General features: G+C 36.4%; 1 protein-coding gene across 3 annotated transcripts in view; it reads left to right on the top strand.

Annotated features, from left to right (window-relative positions):
* CSMD3 (CUB and Sushi multiple domains 3) overlaps positions 1-21,094 on the top strand; it is a 749,348-nt gene that overhangs the window by 239,553 nt on the left and 488,701 nt on the right. For all 3 annotated transcript variants that reach the window (XM_075024389.1, XM_075024388.1, XM_075024387.1), the window contains exon 6: positions 14,965-15,077. In XM_075024389.1, coding sequence (XP_074880490.1) covers positions 14,965-15,077 — 113 coding nt within the window. The remainder of the gene's footprint in view (positions 1-14,964; positions 15,078-21,094) is intronic.

Genomic DNA, 21,094 nt, shown 5'->3' with positions numbered 1-21,094 from the left:
TGCACATGCCATGTGCTCACCAGCAGTGTGCAGTCCTGCAGGGCCTGAACACTGAGGTCAGAGCTGGGGACTTAGAGTCAATTGACAGCCCCCAGCATGGTAAGTCAAAAGGAGACAGCCAAGGATAGAGCTTGGGCTGGCTGAGGCTGAGCTGGAATGGGGTTCCTGAGCCCAAGGGCAGAAGGTCATCAGTGTCCCCAGGCAGGGCTAGTGAGGGCTAGGAGGGTGCCCTTAGGGCCCTTGTGGATTCCAGTTTTGTCTTAGATTTTTGTGTTGAAGAACAACATGTTGTCTCTTTATGCTTTGGATTTTTTTTTTTTTTTTTTTTTTCCATGAAATAAAGGGTGGTACAGTTTCTTGATATTTGTCAAGCACTCTGAGATGGAAGTTCTATAGAATTATCAAGTAAGAAATTTATTAGCTTACAGTTATATTGTGGAAGAGGGGAAGGTCACTACAGATAAATATAAGCAATTTTAAAATGTAAATGTCTTATGTGATAAATTCAGTAGAACTAGGAGACCAGATGTTTGAGATATAGAAGAAAGTTGTTGCACAAAAGGTAACTGGGTAAAACATTAATTCACAAAAAAATAAGGTGGAAACTAAATAAGGTCAATAGTTCTGTGAGTAATCTGCATGGAATCCTTGACAGCAATTATATTTAAATTATGCAATAAGAGTAGCCTTTTCTGACAGATTTCAGTATCTACCTTGATACATTTTCAGAGGCAGAACGTAGGAAATAGAAAGGAGTGAACTCAGAAAAAGATCACCTGTAGTTTGAGTGGAGCTGCTTAATTTTTATCCTCTTACTTTGTATTGATGAGTTGTTCTTTAAAGGCATTTCAGGACTTGCACTGGCTTATTATCACCCTTAAAAAAAGATGAAATAACATAACTGATTCAAGCCTAACATGACAGCATTTTTAATTTTTATTCTAATGTTAAGGGAAAGCTCTTTTAAGATACATTTGCATTTGGATTTAATATCTAACTATGAGTAACTAGAGTGGCAGATACTCAGGAAAACTTTCAGATTCTAAAAGTACTTTTTCTAATAAGACCCATGGGGTCTCTAATTTTGCTGCAGAGTGGGAGTAATTTGACTTACATTTTAAACTTTATCTGCAGCCAGAGTTGCATGCCAATTTCCCTTTATGCTGTACAGAAAATATAATTAGAGTCTTTTACTAGTTTGAATATTACATAGCTATATGTGCTTTTCATTTAACTACTGTAGTTACATGAAGTACTAAGGATTAGGGAGAGAAGTTAAACAAGAATTAGCTGCAGGGAGAAGTACTCTTTCCTTCCTATTTCCAATGCCTCCAAGCTTCTTCAGTGTGAATCTGGCAATACTGATACCAACTAGTAGCCCAGTAAATATGACTTTTGCCTTATTACTGGGAAGTGGCCACAGGCTTTGTATTGATCTGACAGCGGGAGTGTCTTAGGACTCTTCTGAGGTGTCTCGACCTGAGCTGGTTTTAACTTGTTTGAGCTCTGACAGTTGCCTACTGGTCAAGTGACAGATGTGACTATCATGTATAGTAAAGGTCTGACAACTCTAGGCAGTTGCTGTGTAACACACATTGGCCCTCTGTGTCAGCTGGGGCTGGGGAAGGCTGGGAACTAAGGAGAAAAAAGCAAGCTCTGTTAAGAAAACATCAAATAGCCCGAAGATGATTCAAGATTGTGGAAGGGGAGTTTATCATTAACATCTTTCCAGGGATGAGCTCAGGATACTGATGACTCACAATAAACATTTTCCCCTTCTGTTTGGGAAAGAATGAAGTGCTGATCTCAGGACACTGAGGGATGCTGAAAGGGTGGGCATAACACTGGAGAAAAGGGATAGCTACTAGGAAGATTTTTTTTATTAAAGAAGTTACTAGTATTATTAATGAGACTTTTTGATATTTAGACTGTTAGTCTGTTAAAGCATTAATTGGACTAACAGTAAATTTTGACTCCATATACATGATGTTCTCTTCTGTCCCAACACGATTTTGTGTGTAACAAGCTACACAATACTTCTGCATATATGGTCAGCTGAACATCAAGTTGTAGTACCCAGCACCATGGTTTTTTGTTTGGTTAATTTATTAACACCAGAAAGGCTCAAGAACAAGCTTCCTTCCCTTATTCAGGCAGTAGACTTGTAAGTATAATAATTTGCTATATAGAATTAAAAAAAAGAAGGTGGAGAAAATAACCGGTTATGAAATAGTAAGATGTTGGCAACATTTTAAGAGAGGTAAACTATATAAGCCTTTCACAGATAATGGTCCCAGTCATTCAGTTTGACTGTTACCTAAAAAAAGTATTTGGTCAGACACAAGTTGTATTCAATTCAGTTTTTTTAGAGTAGCTGTGAAAGTAGAGGGAAGAAATGTGTGGAATTCCAGGGAAGACACTCAGATATATCACGTTCATCCCTATACCTGTCCAGGGTCCTCAGCTCTTCAGCCAAGGCCCTCAGAGATTGGAGGTTCTTGAAAGAGACAGTATGCCACAGGTTTGCTTTAGCACATGCAGGAAGAAATGTCCCATGGCAGCTCTTGGTGTCCACCTTACCATAGCTTCTGGGCCACCAGGATGAGTCTGTTTGGGGGAGGCCTCACCTACACAGCCTGATCAAGTTGGAGCTGTATCTTACTAGTGGTGTATTGAAACTCATCTGCCTCTGCTCCTTGCTGACTGCCCTGACCGTGGCTTGGTCTCATCAGTTATACCAAGGAGCTGTGCAACTTGCCACAGCTTGTGTGGTAGAAAGACCCATACATAAACCATCATGTGCAGCCCAGGTGAAGTTAATATGTACTTATATTGATTCTATGATCTGCTCAGGAAAATTGAGTTGTAAGTGTGAAGTCACTTTGTATATGAGGTATTTGCATCACATTTATGAATAAGGACTCCTTCCAAGTCCCTGATATCTGTATGAAAATCAGCAACTTATGATAGTAGTCCTTCAGGCAATCGGGACAGCAACACTGTCCATCAGTGTTATGTTTATTACTTGTGTCGCAAACAACATATTACTCGTATCATAGGCTGACATTTCAGAGTATGTGTGTTTGGAAGTCTGCTTTTACTTTTCCTCATATTTCATATTCTGCCACGTCAACAGATTAACTGGAAAATCTTTGACATATGAACATCTGGCTTTATAAGCTGCAATCTACTTCTGAAGTTAAAAAGTATTTCTTAATCGTGGCACTTTTCAACATTTAATATTCGCAGTACTACAAACTTCCATCAATCATCAGTTGGACCTTTATTCAGTCCTTAATGATCATACAGTAGTTTCTCATAGACTTGCTTTATATGACAGTAACTTTACTTCAAAATTGAACTTTTTCCAACATTGTAAAGGCATGACAGGGCTTTCATGTATTTCAAGACTGACATTTTTAAAACAAAGACTTTTTTTCATTCTTCCAGACATCATAATGAACTTGACAAAGAGTCATAGGGTGAATTATTTTTATCACTCTAGCTGAATAACTTTAAAATTCATCAATAGAATGTTAAAGTACTTTACAGAACAAGTGTTTTTTTCAACGTAACGTAATGTAGAACTTTTTTTTCCCCTTCTTTGCAAACATTGGCTTATTTAAGTTTTCATTTGTTTGTTTTATAAATCAGAAATAAGTGATTGCAGTGGAGTTTCTACCTAAAACCTTAGTTTAGTTCTAAATAGCTCATTAGGTTAAATTTGAAGAATGGTAATTTACTGTTCTAAAAATAAAAAATAGCTTTTTGTCAGTCATTTGGCTGCAGTTCTGAGATATGGAAAAAACAATCAAGGCTATATCTAGCTTCAAACTTGTCAATGTCCTGATTCTCAGTTAAATAAATCACTTAGTCCTACTACAGACAATTTTACAGGAACTGACCTTAGTAACTAGGTTTTTCACTGACTTGTGCCTTTGTAACCACTTAAAACTTGGGTGATACATTACCCTCAAACTGCTAATAGAACGTTATATTTTAGACACTTTTCTTTTGGACGCTTTTCCTTTACTTTTCTGCTGCATATTTAACTTTGAGAAAGTGCTGGCTTTAGGGACAGAAGTCTTTGTCTTCTTTCCTCCTTCAAGACTGAATTAGTACTGTTTAGTTTCTCCTCTGAAAGATGTGTTCTGTCATCCCTTATGACTGGACACTGAACTATGGCAATGCAGAAGATTAACTTAACTCCCTTCCCCTTCTGTTTTCTTTATTTATATGCCTGCTCTATTTCCAAGCTAATCTTTCTCTTACTGTGTTGTTTCTTGTTTTCATCATTTGAAGACTCAACTGGGAAACTTTGCATATTTTGATATTGTAATTACCTTTCAAATTAGTCTATTTTCTCAAACCAGTCTGTTATCTCATGAGATGGTTAATTCCTGAATCACCCAGGGAATTAATGACTTGAATGTACTGGATGCACACACAAGATCAGCCCTGGTACCCAGCTACAGCTTGAGTTTCACACATACAATTACATGAAAAATTCCACTTACATAAAAATTCTATGGCTTCTGTCACAGAGATGTCTCATTAAGTCTTTTTCTGTAATACAGATACACCAATATTGTGTATGTTAATGCTGCATAAATGTGAGCTGCAATTAAAATTCTAGGAAATCCACAGTTCTAAAAATACTTACTTTCATGTTACTTGAGTATTTATATTGAAAATACTTTCACAAAAGAACAATTTACAGGCAATTATCCATCTTGTTGACCTATCTTGTTATCCAAAGATAGCTGAAAATATCTATTAGCATGTAGCATTTATTTGCTATCTTCAACAAAATTCAAATCTTGGGTTCTCATTTTAGACAGCAGTAGATTTTGTAAGAGATAGAAGAGGGTTTTTTTGGCTGTTTGACAATAAATGTCACAGTGTCCTTGCTCTAAAATGATTTAATACAATTTGGATAGAAGACTTCCAGGAAAAAAACAAAACAAAACAGTGAGGAAGAAAAAAGCCAGTACCCAAAGTTGTCATGCAATAGACATTCACATTTATAATGATTGCTATTAAGACCCATTAATCTCATCACTGGAATTGGAAACATAAAGAATATTGATAGGCCTAATCATACAAAAAACCTTAACTATTTAGTGCTTGACCAAAAGGTTAATGGTTAGGTTGGTGTCTGAACCTCAATGTAAACATCTTACTTAACTGGGTTGATGGAACAAGAGGGATATATTAACTTAATCGTTAAATCCTTCAGGATCTTTCAAATCAAGCAATGTGTTAAATATTCAGTTAGTTTCAGCTTTGCTTCTTTAGTGTAAATCTGGTTCTTCCTAAACAGATCTGGATTTATTAAATTAGAGATCTGAGTTTTAGTCTTCTATCCACAAATGAGTGTCCTTACATCTACATTGTGGGGTGGATCTTTTTATGAAGCTTGTTAAAAGAGTTCTTCTTTCATGGGATCAAGGCAATCATGGAGAACAAAGGAAAGGATGCTAGGAGTCTTTGATTATGAGTGTATTTTGTATAGAAGGATAGGAAACACAATAAGCTGTAAGTGGTTGATACTTCACATTTGTGTTTAATACACCCGCTCCCTAGTTTAATCAAAATTTAACCAAACCAAATAAGTTACTGGTCAGGCACTTTTCTGTTGGTTAGGTCTTCCCTTTCGGGGGGGGGGAGGCTACCATCTTTTGTAGTTTTTGTATTATGCTATGTAAGTATTAAGCCCCGCTAGCATGTACATGTACATGGACAATGCATGATAGGCCTTATCAAAGTATGGGATACTTTGCCCTTTTTTAAATCAAAGCTTATTAGAAAGCAGTTCTATTTCAACAAACAAATAATACCAATGAGAAAGATTCCACACAGCTGCAGTTAGCACCAAAACAAGCACTTAAGATTTTGTAGTGCACATGTATGAGTGATGAGATCTATGTATGCACCTAGTCATGCTAGGATGTAAGTCCGTGTTAGCCTAAGGCTTTGGTAGTATTAGAATGGGTTTCAGCAGTGTTATAGATGGGTTATAGACCTCAAATTCCTTTTTGATCAGTTCAATTTCTGTGAATCTCCTGGCTTGTGAGGAAATGTAGGAACTATATGCTTCATGAAAAAGTTTTATTTGAAAAACTTTGCTGTATATTTTCCCAACAAAAATACTTCTATTTGGAATATTTTTGGATATGTTTAATACCTAAACTAAGGTTTGTATTAGTGGGGCTTGTGTGCTTGTTACTTGATAATAATCTTTCTTCAAAATTAAAATGCACATGTTTTACAAATAAATCAGTTTCACTAATATCAGAATACCTGATTCGGTGTCACTGATTTCTGCTCCAAACAAATAAGTAACACACAAAGCTTAAATTCTGCTACCATTCCATACAGATTCAAACATAATAAAATAGAATTGGGCACTTAGAGTGAGGACTGCCTATTTGACTCTCTTTTATCTCCTACCCCTTATATTCATATTTTGTAGTGTCTATATCCTTCCTTGAAATTTTTACATATTTGTTCACTGATCTGATTTTGAGCTTTGACTGGACCTTTGCAATCTGGGCACTTTTTGTCTCTCTTCATACCTGTAGCCTAAATTACTGCTTTTGTTTGTATATTATACACTGTATTTTATCTGACTAAACCAGAATAAACTTCTGAGCCACTTCTTAACAAGATGGCAGAGATAATTATTGCACATAAGCAATGTATGAAAAAGAAAACAGCAGTATGAATGAAAGTAGTTGTAAAATAGTTTGGCCATCATTTCTGGAAGAATGAGGAATACCATGTCTGTGAAATTTGTACAAAATCAATCATTTTTTTCTTATCATTTGTGTCTTCTACTAATCCTCTCTTTGTCACTGGGCTTTAAAGAAAGAGATAGTTCTTTCTGTTTTAATTTCTGTTTGGAAGATCTATAGTTTTAGACAATTTTTAGTAATTAAGGAGAATTTGGTTACATGAACAAGACAGGGATTTTTAAACTACTTGTCAAGATTATAGCTAGCTGGCAATGTGCATTTCAAATGTTAAAGTAAGCGTATAGTATTTTATGATATGTCATTATGTCTCTGGAAGAAATGGAGGATGGGCATGTTAGGGATGCACGACTAACCAAATCCAACAGCTGTTAAAACTCAGATTTATTCTTCAGCAAAAGTTAGTTAGAAGTCCGGTAACATTTTATAAAACCACAGGCTCAATGATGTAAAGAGAATTAATACTACATGGCCGACTCAAGAATCCCCAAGATTTAAAGTGACGGCTGAAAATGTGCATATCACTCCCCTAAAAGCTGAGGGCTCTCTCCCTCAAGGAGTTACCTCGGGTGGTGCCCCGACCCGAGGGGGAGTGCCCGACTGCAGACCCACTGCTCCGAGGAGGACTGCCAACGAGGTCTGGTGGGACCTCGTTTATACCCCTGTCGAATCTGACCTGTGGTCATTTAATCCTATTGGCTAGGAGGGTCACCTCGGTGTACCTGGCCCATCTCGACTGGCCAGTTCAAATTTCAACCTTCAGCCTCCAGGGTTTCCTTCTCCCTTCCTGGAGAAGTTTTTTTTCCTGCTGGCAGATGGGGGGGGTGGGGGGGGGGAATGTACTGCCATAGTGCACTATGCTATCAAAAAAACCAAACAAGCCAACCCTGAATTCCACTTTGCAACATAAGGTGGGAATTATGTGTTAGATTTTTGAAGGAGAATAAAATACTAATTGACTTCACTGGATCAGAGTTAGCCTAAAGCAGAGTGAGTTTTGAAAATTGCCTCCTAAATAGTACAGAAAAGAAGGGGATGGAGGCACAATGTTGTAATGAAGTGCAAGAAGAATAAAATTTTGATTCTCAAAAATATTAGTGCCTTATTTCTTCTGTAAACTGTGATTTATCCACAGTCTCAAACCAAATAAGATGCAAAGATGGGAACTTCACTGACAGATCTGCATGCATAGCCTTACACTTTTACTAATCCCTTGACTAGCAACAAAGGTGCATTATTTCAGTAAGCACCTCTTTTATTAGATAACAGACTATCTAATGTAAATGTTGTTAACTACACATAGTGGTGAGATACTTTAAATCTCTGGTTCATAACCAATGATCTGAAGATTCTCCATGAACGTTTCTAAGAGTTTATGGAAGACAACTGCAGAAGGGAAGCCTACATGTCTGTTGACTTAAATTTGCTATGCAGGATTCTGTGCAGTTTGAGGGGGAGCTACATCTTTTGAACTATAAAAAAAGATGAGACAGCTGCATTTGCTTTATGGTAGATATGGTGTTTTTCTTTGAATTTTAGGAAAATATTGTAGATGATGCAGTGTAGCTATGCTTGTAATAGTAGCTGGCACCGAAGTAGGTTGGACTGCCAATGCATTATGGTAATTTGCTGAGAAGATAAATTGACGTCGGAAAAGGGGCAGTTATATGAGCAGAATAAGCAATCATTTTCTGCCAGTTGCCATTATAAATTCTGTCAGCTTGCAAATCTACTTTCTGGGAACAATCCCATAGAAATCATGAACTGTAAAGATCAGAGTTTAGGAACTGTGAATTTAGTTAGAACTCAGATGATATCAGCATGTGCTTAGTTAGAATCATCTTAAGTATAACCTATTGCTGTCAGGGATAGATGTGTTAATAAATAATTGATTTGATAGGTAAACTTAACTAGATATTAGCTATTTTAAAAATAAAACTAGTCTTTTACCATAAGCATATTTAAATGACTAGGGTGATGTTTTCTCATGCCTTGGACAATAAACTTGCAGTGTATTTTTCACGTTTTTGTGATTATCAAACCTTATTATAGGCAGAATATATACTAGTTAAAATAGGTGCTAAGAAATGTGTTTTACAGCCTTTTTTTTTGGTTCAATTGTTCAGTAAGACCTCTTCCAGTAATAGGTTTATTCTCAAATATGTAAGCAATGAAAGGTTGTTGCCTCTATATTGCTTAACAATTAGTTGCAGGGTGAGAATTTAAATAAAAGACCTATTTTGTCTTGCAACATTAGGTAATAGTATTATGCAGAGAAACAGCTGTACCAAAAAGGACAGCTAATTTAACCTCTACCTTTCAAAAACCAAGCATCAGACTAAAGTATACTTCTTATGTTTGTAACAAGATATTTGTAACAACTCAAGTCACTTTATGGCTGTTAGAAAATGTGTTTCATGCTGAAATTCACAGTGACAATGCAGAAAGATTTCATGTTTACTAATCAAAAGGTGTAGGCTTCTGCTTTTTATGCTTGTTACAGTGCAGTTCTCACTTTAATCAGTACAGAGCAATGTGCAAATGCAATTTAATAGCTAGCTAGAACAATGTACCGTATAGTAAAGCTAAACAGAAAGGAAATTAATCTGTTTTAGGGAGGTTTTTTTCATGAAATTCTGGATATCAGTATTGTATATAACTTTATGAAATTTCCACTGGTTTGGAAGAAAACATTTTGATACTGCCTGGGTGGCAAATCAGAAAAAGAGAGCTAAAAGTCCCACCGAGCCCAACAGCTGAAAAACCAGGCAGTTAGGGGGCCCATTACTAGCCTGGCAGCCGTGCAGCAAAGAAGCACCAGGCTAACCAGCTGGCAAAACAGCTAAGCAGCTGACTGGCCAATAAGTGATACAAGCAGGCTGCTTCTTTGGCTTTAATTAAAGGTTTCACCAGAATGAAAATTTCTATAGATCTTACTGACTGTCACAATTTTATATCACAAATACCAATTTGATATTAAAATTATTTGGTAATAAATGAGAAAAATTTGTTGATATAAAAATGAGTGTTTCCCCTATTAACACAAACTAAGAAGAATGCTCTGCTTAGACAAATGATTAGGGCGGATCTTCAGAACTGGAATCTCTTTCTGCCAGAGGCTGTGTGTACCACTAAAATCCAGATTCATGGGGGAATTTGGGTGTCGAAAAAGCACAAATAATCTTGGAAGAGAGTTGGAGAGCTGAGGTTTCCTTTTTGTCTCTTCTGCCTACACTCTAACCTTTGCAGACTAGAACGCTTTTCATTTTCCTTCTGGCTCGATGAATACTTCAATCCTTTCGCGGAATGGCACATCAGTGATACGAATGTTAGAAAGTGCACATAAATGAATACACATATTTGTATTGAAAGTGCCTCTCTCTATACATGTCATCTTGTGTCGAGGATGATGAACTTAAGTGACATTTTTGGATTCCTAAACCTTTGTCTGAAACAAGGATTAAACTGGTATGTTCAGTTTCCTGGATGCGTGCTGTAACTTCTTAATTGGCAATATATATTTAAAAAAAAAAATAGAAAAAAAATCAGGAGACACCATAAGTAGTGTTTCTGATTATGTTTTGCATACTTTGTATTAGGGATAGTATTACTGATAGACTTGAGCCTGTCAGAGGACTACATGGAATACCTAGATTTTACATACCAGCTGGCATGAAACCATCGTTCCTTGGAGTGGTGTATTTACAGGCTCATGCAGAAATGACTGGCAATTCTGTGGGGCAGAGGTGAGGGGGGACACCAAAAAAGAGGTGCTAATACAAGAACTAATGCTAATACTAACTAATACAATACTAACCAGTACTAGTACAAGTACTTCCTTATCCATTTCCACATCCTTTTGCAATCTCATAGCAGTATTTTTTTTTTTAACATCACCATCCAAATTCCTTGGATCTAGAATTTTGAGTAAATTTCTTAAGCTTGAAAAAGTTAGATTTTATATGTTCTGCAAGTGAAATGAATGAGATCAGCTAGTGTGTTTCCACAGTATAAAAAACATTCTAAAACAAGTATTTGAAGGAGCTTTAATAGCCTGTGGTGCCAGTCAAGCATTTTGTCATTTATATTAGTGCCTGAGGGAAAGAGGGTGCTAACACAGTTTCAGAAATTTGGAAAGTGGTCTTAAACATATTCTGTTTTCAGGTAGCATGGTTGGGAAAAGATGCGGAGAGAATGTTACCTTTAAACTGTTATACTTGTCTTCCTCACAAAATAATACCTACACAAGCTTATTAGTCATTTATTTAAGAAGTATTTTTTTTTTCCACTTAAAAGATCACTTGTAGATTACTTGCTTTATTATGACTATGGTTGACTCTAAATACACCTTGATCATTGTCTCTAAGAACACTAAACCAACTGAAAATCTGGAAATGATTAATGGTAGAGCTAGGCACATTCCTTAGGGCTGACACCCAAAAGAAATTTGGTTTATCCTGAGAATGGAAACAATTTTTTTCAGTGTTATGAAGGTCTCTTGCCCATCTGCCTCTGGCACAATTTTGAGGTAAGGCCATAATTATGTGGGGAAATCAGAACTACTTCCTGATCTAGGAACCGTGTACACACTAATGAAATACTGAGAAAAATGAGTGTTGAGTACAGGTTGAAAAGGAAAAAAAATGCCTTCCAAGCCTTTAGGTAAGCAACAGAACCCCTGACATTTAGCATTAATTAATATTTTCCATGTTGAGTTTTTATGCTTTAGGTTTCCATCTCATCTGTAATCTAAAGGACAGGCAGAAAAAGCTACTCTTCCATAGTATTTTGAGAATGATTGTTGAGCACAACAGAAATACTACTATGATATTTCAGTTAGTCCTGCATATGAGTTAAAAAAGTCTGAATAAGATGTCCTGAGTTTTGTCTTTGAAACTTGTACTACTCACCCACTGAACAATTTTGAAGGGATAAAACCATTGAAAACTGGACTTCTGGTCATTGTAAAAGGAGGATCATAACTCAAGGTTAAAAATACAGTCTCCAAGTCAACCCAAAATCTCTAGCTAAATTTTTAATTGAATTTTTTGAAATCCATAGAATAGATAACAGGAGTTTTCTTGCTTGGGTTTATCAAATGTATCACACATCTTATCCAATGTATCATTTTTAATAAAACAGACCACTAAGAGAAAGAATGAATGAAAGCTCTAATATTAGTTTTAAACAAGACAAGATTGTTCTGTATAAACTATTTATTGATACTTGCCAGTTTGTTTTATTGGCTCTTAGCCACCTCCCTCCCCAACCCTACCTCCCCAGCTCTCAAACCCAAGTGTTACAGAAACTGGGGAAGGGGAGATTTGTACAGAAGCTTACTCCTTGCTTAACCTGAAGTCATAAAATGAACCAAAAATCTTTCCATTGAGGGACCTAAGAACACATTTAGTGAGTAAGGGGCTATTGCACATTAAAAAGAAGTATGCTTTAAATTAAAATAACTTGATCATATGTTAGAGGAGGGACTGCTATCAAATGAAACATGCAGTTTTCCTGGGTTGGTTGTCATAAGCAGAAATTAAATCTAGGCTTCTGCATCTAAAAAACCATTAATTTTCACAGCCTGAGCTGACCAGCTTATTAGTTCCAAGTCACGATTGAGCTCAAATTCAGGTCTAGGCACTGTATGAGGGCAAAGAAGCAAAGAACAAAAATTTGGTCTCTAGAGACTTGCCATTACTTTCTTGAATTTACTGTTAATTTGCATTACTATTTTAGCTAGCTCTGCTCTCGCATACTGCTATCACAATATGATTCCAAACCTTGAAACAAACATTAAGCCACAAAATAACCCTTGGGAAGGGAAGTGGTTTGAACTTCAGATGGGTAAATACTGTTGTGGACAAGGGTATACACTGACAGTGTGCAAAGAATAGAAGTTTAGAGGATGCCACTGTTCTGGTTGAAGCTTTGCTCTATTACTGGTGATAGTCCAAACACTTAACGTAAAAAGTTTATTTTCAGAAATCCTTTTTAAAGAAAATGAGATATCTAATGAGACTATGTTGACAGAACTTGAAGTGGAATAGATTAAAAATATTTTATTTACATGGCAAAATATTTTGTTTTGATTTAATTTTCTTATTTTTGAGTGTATCACTTGTATTTGTTAAGATTATCATATTCATCTAACTTTCCTACAAAGGTTTTCATAGGACAGCTGCAAAAAAACCCACTTAACTCTAAAATAAAAATGAAGTATTTCAGCACAGAGCACTGCATAAAAGTCTTCAGACTTTGATAAGGAATTTTAAAATGTCAAATCTGTTTCTACTTGAAACAAAAAAACATGCCTTTTTAAAGAAAACTCAAAAGTTTCTAATTTGAGAAAGGGGGGTAGGGGAGGACTGTGCATTCCAAAAGACTGTGTTGCAGCCATTCACCAGGCAATGCTGATTAGATTTTAGTTGTAAAAGCCAGAGCTCTGAACTTGCAGGTTTTTTCTTACAATTTTCTTTTAGTTGTTGGTCTGATACGTGATTGAAGTTGCTTTCTCTCTCTGTGCATGAGTTTCTCTGTCTGTAAAATGGAGATAACAATATTGATAATGACATTATTGCATTTTGCAAAGCCACTTCAAAGGTTAGATGAAAAGTCCTTTGTAAAAGCAAGGAATCTGCTCAATTCTCTCACTTATGCATTGCTTGTAGAGCTTTATGACCTGTTTCATTACAGACTTTCATCTTCTTTTCTTTTTTTTTTCTTCTTTTTTAAAAAATAGAATAGGAATCCACAATGTCTGAACATAAAATGGTATTCTTGTTGGCTAGTATTTTATTCTAACTACAGGAAGAGCTCTGTTTAGAAATGAATGGAAGGACATAGATAAGTATGTTGACATCCTGAAGATGCGACTTATCTTTCTGGTCTTGGTGACAAACATAATAATAAAAAAATATTACCTCTAATTCAGACCTTCCAAATGAGCAAGTCAAGATGGAAGAGTACAGTAATTGGAGTAACATCCTGATGTTAAAAAACAAACAGATAAACAACAAAAAATATCCAGATTATTTTGTATTCTGGGTCTAGTGGCTTGGAGTTAATTTTCTTCATAGAAGCCCATACGGTGCTGTGGTTTGGATTTGTGACTAAACCAGAGTTGATAACACACCAGTGTTTTGGCTCTTGCTGAGCAGTGCTTGCACAGCATCAAGGCTTTCTCCCTCCCCCCATCCCCCCCCGTCCCCACAGTGAGTAGTCCAGGGATAGACAAGATGCTGGGAAAGGACAAAACATAAAGAGCTGACCCAAATTGACCAAAAGAATATTCCATACCATATAACTTCATGGTCAGCAATAAAAAAGGAGGAGAGGGGCTGGGGAGGGGCAGGTAGTCATTGTTTGGAGACTGGCTTGATTGGTCTACTTGTTGGATGTGTGAATGATTGCCCTTGTATCACTTGTTTTTGTTGTGCTTTTTTCTCCCCTCTTCACTTATTAAATTGACTTCTGAAAAGTCTTTATTTTGATCCAGGAATTTTCTTGCTTTTGCTCTTCCTGTTCTCTCCCCTGTCCTTCTGTCAGGGGCAGGGAGCGGAGTGAGTGAGCAGCTGTGTGGTACTTAGCTGCTACCTGGGGTCAATTCACCACAATTCCCTACTTTTCTTGTACTTTCAATAGCTAATTTTCAGATTCACTGAAGTGATGGAGTATTTCTTATTTCTTTGTACCCTGAATTTAGAAAAGTACTTACTCTTGAAAAATAGATATCTTTTTTAGAGTTTTAGATGTTGGTCTGCATAACCTAAGCTCTCTTGTTCCATATCTTTAACATGGAAGTCACAGGGTACAACCCTTTTCCTGGAGCCCAGAGCACTGTTCTCCCTAACCTGTTAACTGCCCTGGATAGATGTAAACTCTTTCTAGCTTGAGTGTCATGTACTTGCATCATGATAGTGCTGTGCCTGACCAATAATGTTACTGTGTGGTTTCTGGATTAGCACTGATTTGTATTCCATCACTTGGTCATGCATAGCGGACAATCTTGTCTGTTCATGCTTGTCATAACATACTATTAATTGATAAATATAAAGTCCCACAGAGGGCATGTCAACGAGTGTGTGTTTGAAAAAAAAAGTTTTCTGCACAAGACCTTTATCGAAGGTTTATGAAAATCTACTGATCTTCAGCCCTGATCATTTTTTAATCTTTTAATAATAATTTTTATTTGTTTGTTTTAATTCAGGCTCTCTGGAATGAATATACCTCCTCCAGTTATCAGCAACAAAAACTGGCTCAGACTACATTTTGTAACAGACAGCAATCACCGATACCGTGGATTTAGTGCTCACTACCAAGGTACATTTAAAAAAATACCTTTTTTATTGTGGTTGTTCTTGTTAAATAAAAAAGTGCCTCAAATTGTAGAGGAAATGGTAAGGGCCGTTTTAAAAAATCTTCATAGAAGTGTAGTTTGTATTTGCATAAATGATAAATTCAGCTGTGCAACCTGTTATATCAAATTACAGTATGTCAGAATATGGGTAGTGTATTATCTAGTGTATCTAAATACAGTTATAAAAAATTACAGCAGATATCTACTTCACTTTATCCTGTGCAAGTACTTAGCTTTTAAAATGGTCCTAATATTGTGAAAGATGTTGTGTAACAGATACAGAAATAATGTTTTTATCATTAAAATATGTATTTGCCTCTATGGTTGTTTAAGTCATGTTTGTAAAACAGTGAGTAAGTTTCTATTTACTAATATACCATTTAATCACTACTATCTCTTACTATCCATTTCTGAATGCATTGTGCTACTAAGGGTTTAATTAACCTGTAAGATTCTTATCCACTGTTTTTATGAACAAGCATTATTTTGAGTAAGAGTGAAAGCATCTGAAGCATTAACTTGGGAATATCACCATTTGGAACAAGGTCATTCTAATGATGAAGTGCTAATGAAAACTGAGCTTCATTAGTGTGTAGTAATACTGTCTGCTTTTTTACAAGTATTACTGTAAATAATATTTTTCAGTATCTACAGTGTATTAATGGATCTTCAGGGAACAGTTACCCTTTATGTGCTTTTGTGCTTTTCCATTTATCTGATGAAAAAAAGAATCATGGCATTCCAAATGAGATTAGTTCAGGAATTTCTTTTACAGTTCTCTACAGGAGATTTATCATAGGAAGAGATTAGCTACATAAATTTTTGCAGAATCTGATAAAATTAATCAACTAATGTAAAAATAGCAACTAACAAAAGACTAGGACTAATTTTTTAATGTAATTGATCTTTTATAATACTAAACTTTTTACAACTCTGTGTGATTGCCTCAGATAACATATTCCATACAACAACAGAACAAATTTGATTACTATTTCAGCAAATATTGTGTATCTGTATTTGAACTTCCCGAGTTCATAGATGTTCTGGAATGCGTATCCTGAGTGAATTTAGGTAAAAGGAGCCTTCCTACTGTAGCTCCAGGGCTGCTATGACTGTTTATGAAAAGCACTGGCTCATTTTTTGCATGGTATCCTTCATACCAAGTACGATAAACCACACTCTTTACTGGGAAATCACTACCTTACAGGACTGTTAAAAGCTATAAAGTAGGAACTTTCTCTCTTAGATCCTACCCTACAATTGAGAAACCATGTGATAACTATTTTGGTGGTTTATGTGAAGTAATTTGTATTGTTGAGATGTTCACTTTGAACTACTGAGAAAAGGAGAACAAACTATGTCTCAGATGACACACATACTTGCATTCCTGCCAAAAGTGTGAGGTAATAGGTAATGAAAGAGAATAGAGTTTTATTTAGTTTAAACATATGTTTTCTGCAAGTCATATAAAGCATGTGAGTTGGTAGGTGTGAGACCTTCAAATATGCTGCATATCTTCTATTTCTCTTTACCACCTAAGTTTGTAGTGATTACATTATGTATTTTTTACTATTATTTTGGTTTGCTCCTTTGATTTTTAATGGTATATTGCTGAATGTATGTTAAAGTCTACTCTACACCAACTTGTGAAATACTGCAGTAGTCCACCATGCCTAAAATGAAGAAAATATCTTTTACAATTCTTTGTAAAAAAACATGTAGGAAGTTAATAATTTCAGCATGTAAAAGCATTAAATGTGCATACTCAAGCAGATATGATTGTTAAAAATTAACCTTAATAGTAGAAAATGGAAAAATGCATTGTCAACTAATAGGAAGAAGTGGTTTCTGGGTCGATGGCAGGCTAAAGGAGAGAGTGTGAGGAAATTAAATATGCATATTAAAAATCTTCCATACATTTAGAAAACAAATAAAAATGTATAGCACAAAATGTTTCAGTTTGTTAAGAACTGAAACCTTCATTTTTTTTCAGTTAGAGACAACTTTAAGCCTTTTTGTAAAGACCATTTTCAAAAACCAATTTCACTGGTGCGCTGACATGAGTTGTCACAAAAGCAGATAACTGATAAAAAATCAAAAAAAGTATTCCAAAGAGCCATGTAGTACAGATACAGGTGCCTGTTTTTCTTTTCAGGAGTTTATTTCTGCATCACTTTTGAGAGGGTATCTGTTAATCCTTTCAATAGCCTGTATAATCACTGTACTACACTGTAATAACTGTTGTAAAAACTTTCTCTTTCCCCTGCTTAACTAACACAGATATGACTGTAATTTCTTTCTGACTTCCCTCCTTGAAACTTAATCTTCCCTGCATAGTACCACTATAACCAGAATTACTAATTTCTTACCACTTCATCTACTTTAACTTTCTTTATTCTATTGTTGCATCTTTCAAAGGAGCCGGACTCAAAATTCTGAACTTCAGAACACTGCATAATTCTTACTCCATCACTGCTTGGCACTTCAGTACTCTTTTCACCTGATCACTCCCTTGGCTTGCTCTTTTGTTTGCACAACTGCACGTTTTGTCCTAGTATATTTGGGTGCTGGTTTGACCCTGAGTAGCAGCAAAGCACCTCCACAGCCACTTGCTCACTCCAACCCCACAGTGGAACAGGGCAGAAAATAGGAAGAACAAGAGTGAGAAAACTTGTGAGTTGAAATGAAGACAGGGAATATCACTCATCAACTACTGTCCTGGCCAAAACAGTCTTAATATAAAACATTTAATTACTGGTGTTGGTAAACAAAGACAAATAGTTAAAAATTAGGGAAGATAACCTTTCCTCTCCCCTTTTGCAGGCTTAACTTCATTCCAGACACCTTTCCTTCCCCTTCCTCTATCTGCTTCACCACAGATTACACTTTGTCTCTTCAGTGATGTGATGGGCAGTGCAGGAGGTTCAGGTCAAGGTGTAGGAGTTTCTTTCTGCTACTCCTCATTTCTCACTCTTCTGCCATTCCTTCCTTCTTACTCATTTCCTCTGCTCTGATGTGCGTTGGCCATGGGCCACAGTCTCTTAGGGGAAGAACGTGCTCCAGTGTGGGTTATCCATGGGGTCCAGTCCCTTTGAGGGTGTTACTAGTTCTGGAATTGAGCACTCCTGCTCTGGCATTGTTCCTTTCTCTCAGTGTTTACTGCCTTATCTTAAATAGATTTTCACAGAGATGCCACAAATTCTGCTGATGGGCTCAGTTGTGTCCTGTGGTGGGTCCATTGCAGAGCCAGCTGGAACCATCTGTGACCAGCATGGGGCAACCCCTGACCTCCCATCACAGAGGTCACAAATGCAAGCATCCCCCTCCGCCCCCCCCCCCCGCTAACCCTTGTTGTTTTTTTTATTCAAACAAAAGAAAATAAACAAGTCTTATGGCCGCTTTTTAGGCAGGATATGAAGTAACCAAATCTTATTCCCTTCTGTTCCCTTAAATGTATGAAAATTGCTTTTTTAAGATTCTTTTTCACAAGACAGCCTCACATGGCCTACTCAGCTTCATATAAGTACATCGTCATGCAGGTTATGTGTATTAATTTCTTTTAGTAGGCATTTCAATTCATGAAAGATACTGAATTATACAATATTTAAAAGATGTTGGTAATGGATAATCAATGTGATACATGTCAATTAGAAGAGAATCAAAATGTTTCCCTACACAGGTTGTGGTGTCATAACCAAGACACTCTTGTTCTTGCTTGTCTGATCGCCCGTGTTTCAGCACTTCTTTCCATTCACTGAGGCTTCTTTGTCTTGATGTTTTCTGTCGTTACTGCTTTCTTAAAACTCCTTTTGAGTTAGAAACTGTTGGCTGAAGTAGAACCAAAGCTTCTTTGGATCTTCCTGAAGCTGCTGCTCCAAGGTTTCTTGGCACTGGTAATCCTCTTTTGCTGTTTCTAAAATTAGCTGTGCATTTTTACTCCATCCGTTTGCAGTTTCTGTAAAAGTTCCTTTTGCTTGCTGCTTTCTGTTGGCTACTCTTTGCCATAATATTATCTAAGTGGACAGAAGGGATTAAGTTAGTTTCACAGTTTACAGTCTTGCAGGCTGGCATACACAAACTTCAGTATTCTTTATGTCAAGCATACCCAGACACTGAAAGGGTGTTTCGAAAAGAATTCTCCATTTTCTGATAGTTAAACATTACTTTAAGAGTCTATAACTTTGCTATCTTTTGAGATGCAGCATCCTTTCTCTCTCCCTCCCTCCCTCCCTCCTCTTTAAAAGCTGTGGAAGGTTTCAGTAGTAGCCCTATACTTGCTATTTATTTCACTTGTGAAATCCATTTCTTAACTGCTTTTGCTTCCTTCCACCTTTCCTTTACCTCTGTTTAAGCCATGTACAAACTAATGCTTCTACTATGAACAAAATAGTATCAAATATGTCGACTGAATGCACAGTCACATCTGCCTTCCTTTAAGAATCTTTGCTTATAGGAAAATATGGATGAAGAGATTAAATATATCCTTGAGCTTTTCAGAATAGAACAAAATTTAGCTGTCATGCTCATGTTGAAAACATGCAAATGGTTACTCTGCTTAATACTTGGCAGCCAAGTATGTAGAGCTGAAGTTGGATAAATGCCAGCACTTTCAATGTGTGATGCAATGTGGAGAAAAGTTTTCTTTTTCTCTGTTTGATTTTCCATTGTTCTTTTCTTTCTGTCATTTGGTATATGAATAGAAATGTATCTTCATTCAGAAATGATTTATGGAGTTAGACTTTTCTTAGATTTTTTTGTTGGTTTTACCTTGAGAGAGAATTTGAAGCAATTGGCAATCAGGTAAAGAACAAAAGTAAGTAGTACTAAGCTGCCTGAGAACATCACAGCTAGAGTTGCCAGAAGAGAAAAACTGTCTTTATCACTTTTTTTCAGAACATCTAACAATTTATACATAATTTGTCATTCATTCCTCATCTCAAAACCTGTTGCAACCAACACTACACAGTACTACTGTCGGAAGACTCAGCAGTCATAACGAAGTCTTAGGTGAGAATCAGCTCCAAGACACCAAAATGTAGATGCCTCTGTATTGTAACCTATAGGTGTAGACACCTATAGGTATCTAAATACCCATTAAAGTTGGAGAGCTGTGGGGCACAGTTCAGTTGTACATGAATATATGTGCACTGACATATGAAATCACCTAGGGTATCCAGATATTTTTATGGCAGTGGCAGAAGTCCAGAGGCTCTTCTGGCAGACAAACCAAGGTGTTGCAAATCAATATGTTATGAAGTAACAAAATTGCACCAAGCCAAACTATGTATGAGCAACTGAATCTTCCCCATACCTGGGTAATCCTGTCAGACCAGGTTGCAGAGTGATTCAGCTGAACACATGGTAGGGGTGGGGTAGAGGTGCTCTAGAGTAAATGAGACATCTTCATGGTATTGGCAAATTAGAATTTAAAGGAGACCATGACATTCTGGCACAGAAACTACAAGACAGGGAAGAACACCTAAAATGACAACAAACAGCATATAGGCAACTGTTATGTCCGGTCCAAGGTATGTACTTTAAAATGAATTAAAACATTACATTCCACTGACTACACTGACTAGATTTCCATTTATTATAGAAGTTTATATACCTAGCACAACTATAGACATGCAGATGTAGGTGTCTTAATCTCAGGTTGAATCTCACATAATGTGACTTACTTACTGAAATGGCTTTTTAGTACCAGCATGCTCATGGGCTTGAGATTCCCTGGGGGAAAATTAAGGTGCTGCATCACTTGTATCACATCTGTAGAAGTCCACTACTTAAATAAGGGCTGTGCCTGCTTCTGCTTAGGGCAGTGTAAATAAGTTACTGGTTGCATTGGTAATTTATTGGACAGATGACAGATTTTTATATTCTTTTAGGCAGATATTTAGTTCTCAGAATACTAAATCTGTGACTTTTCATCTCCTGAACTTCTATTGTCAAAACAACCCAGATGGCTACCTGATTTTGC

The sequence above is a fragment of the Buteo buteo genome, chromosome 3, assembly GCF_964188355.1.
Source record: "Buteo buteo chromosome 3, bButBut1.hap1.1, whole genome shotgun sequence".
Taxonomy (NCBI): domain Eukaryota; kingdom Metazoa; phylum Chordata; class Aves; order Accipitriformes; family Accipitridae; genus Buteo; species Buteo buteo.
This window is presented reverse-complemented; position numbering and strand designations above follow the sequence as displayed.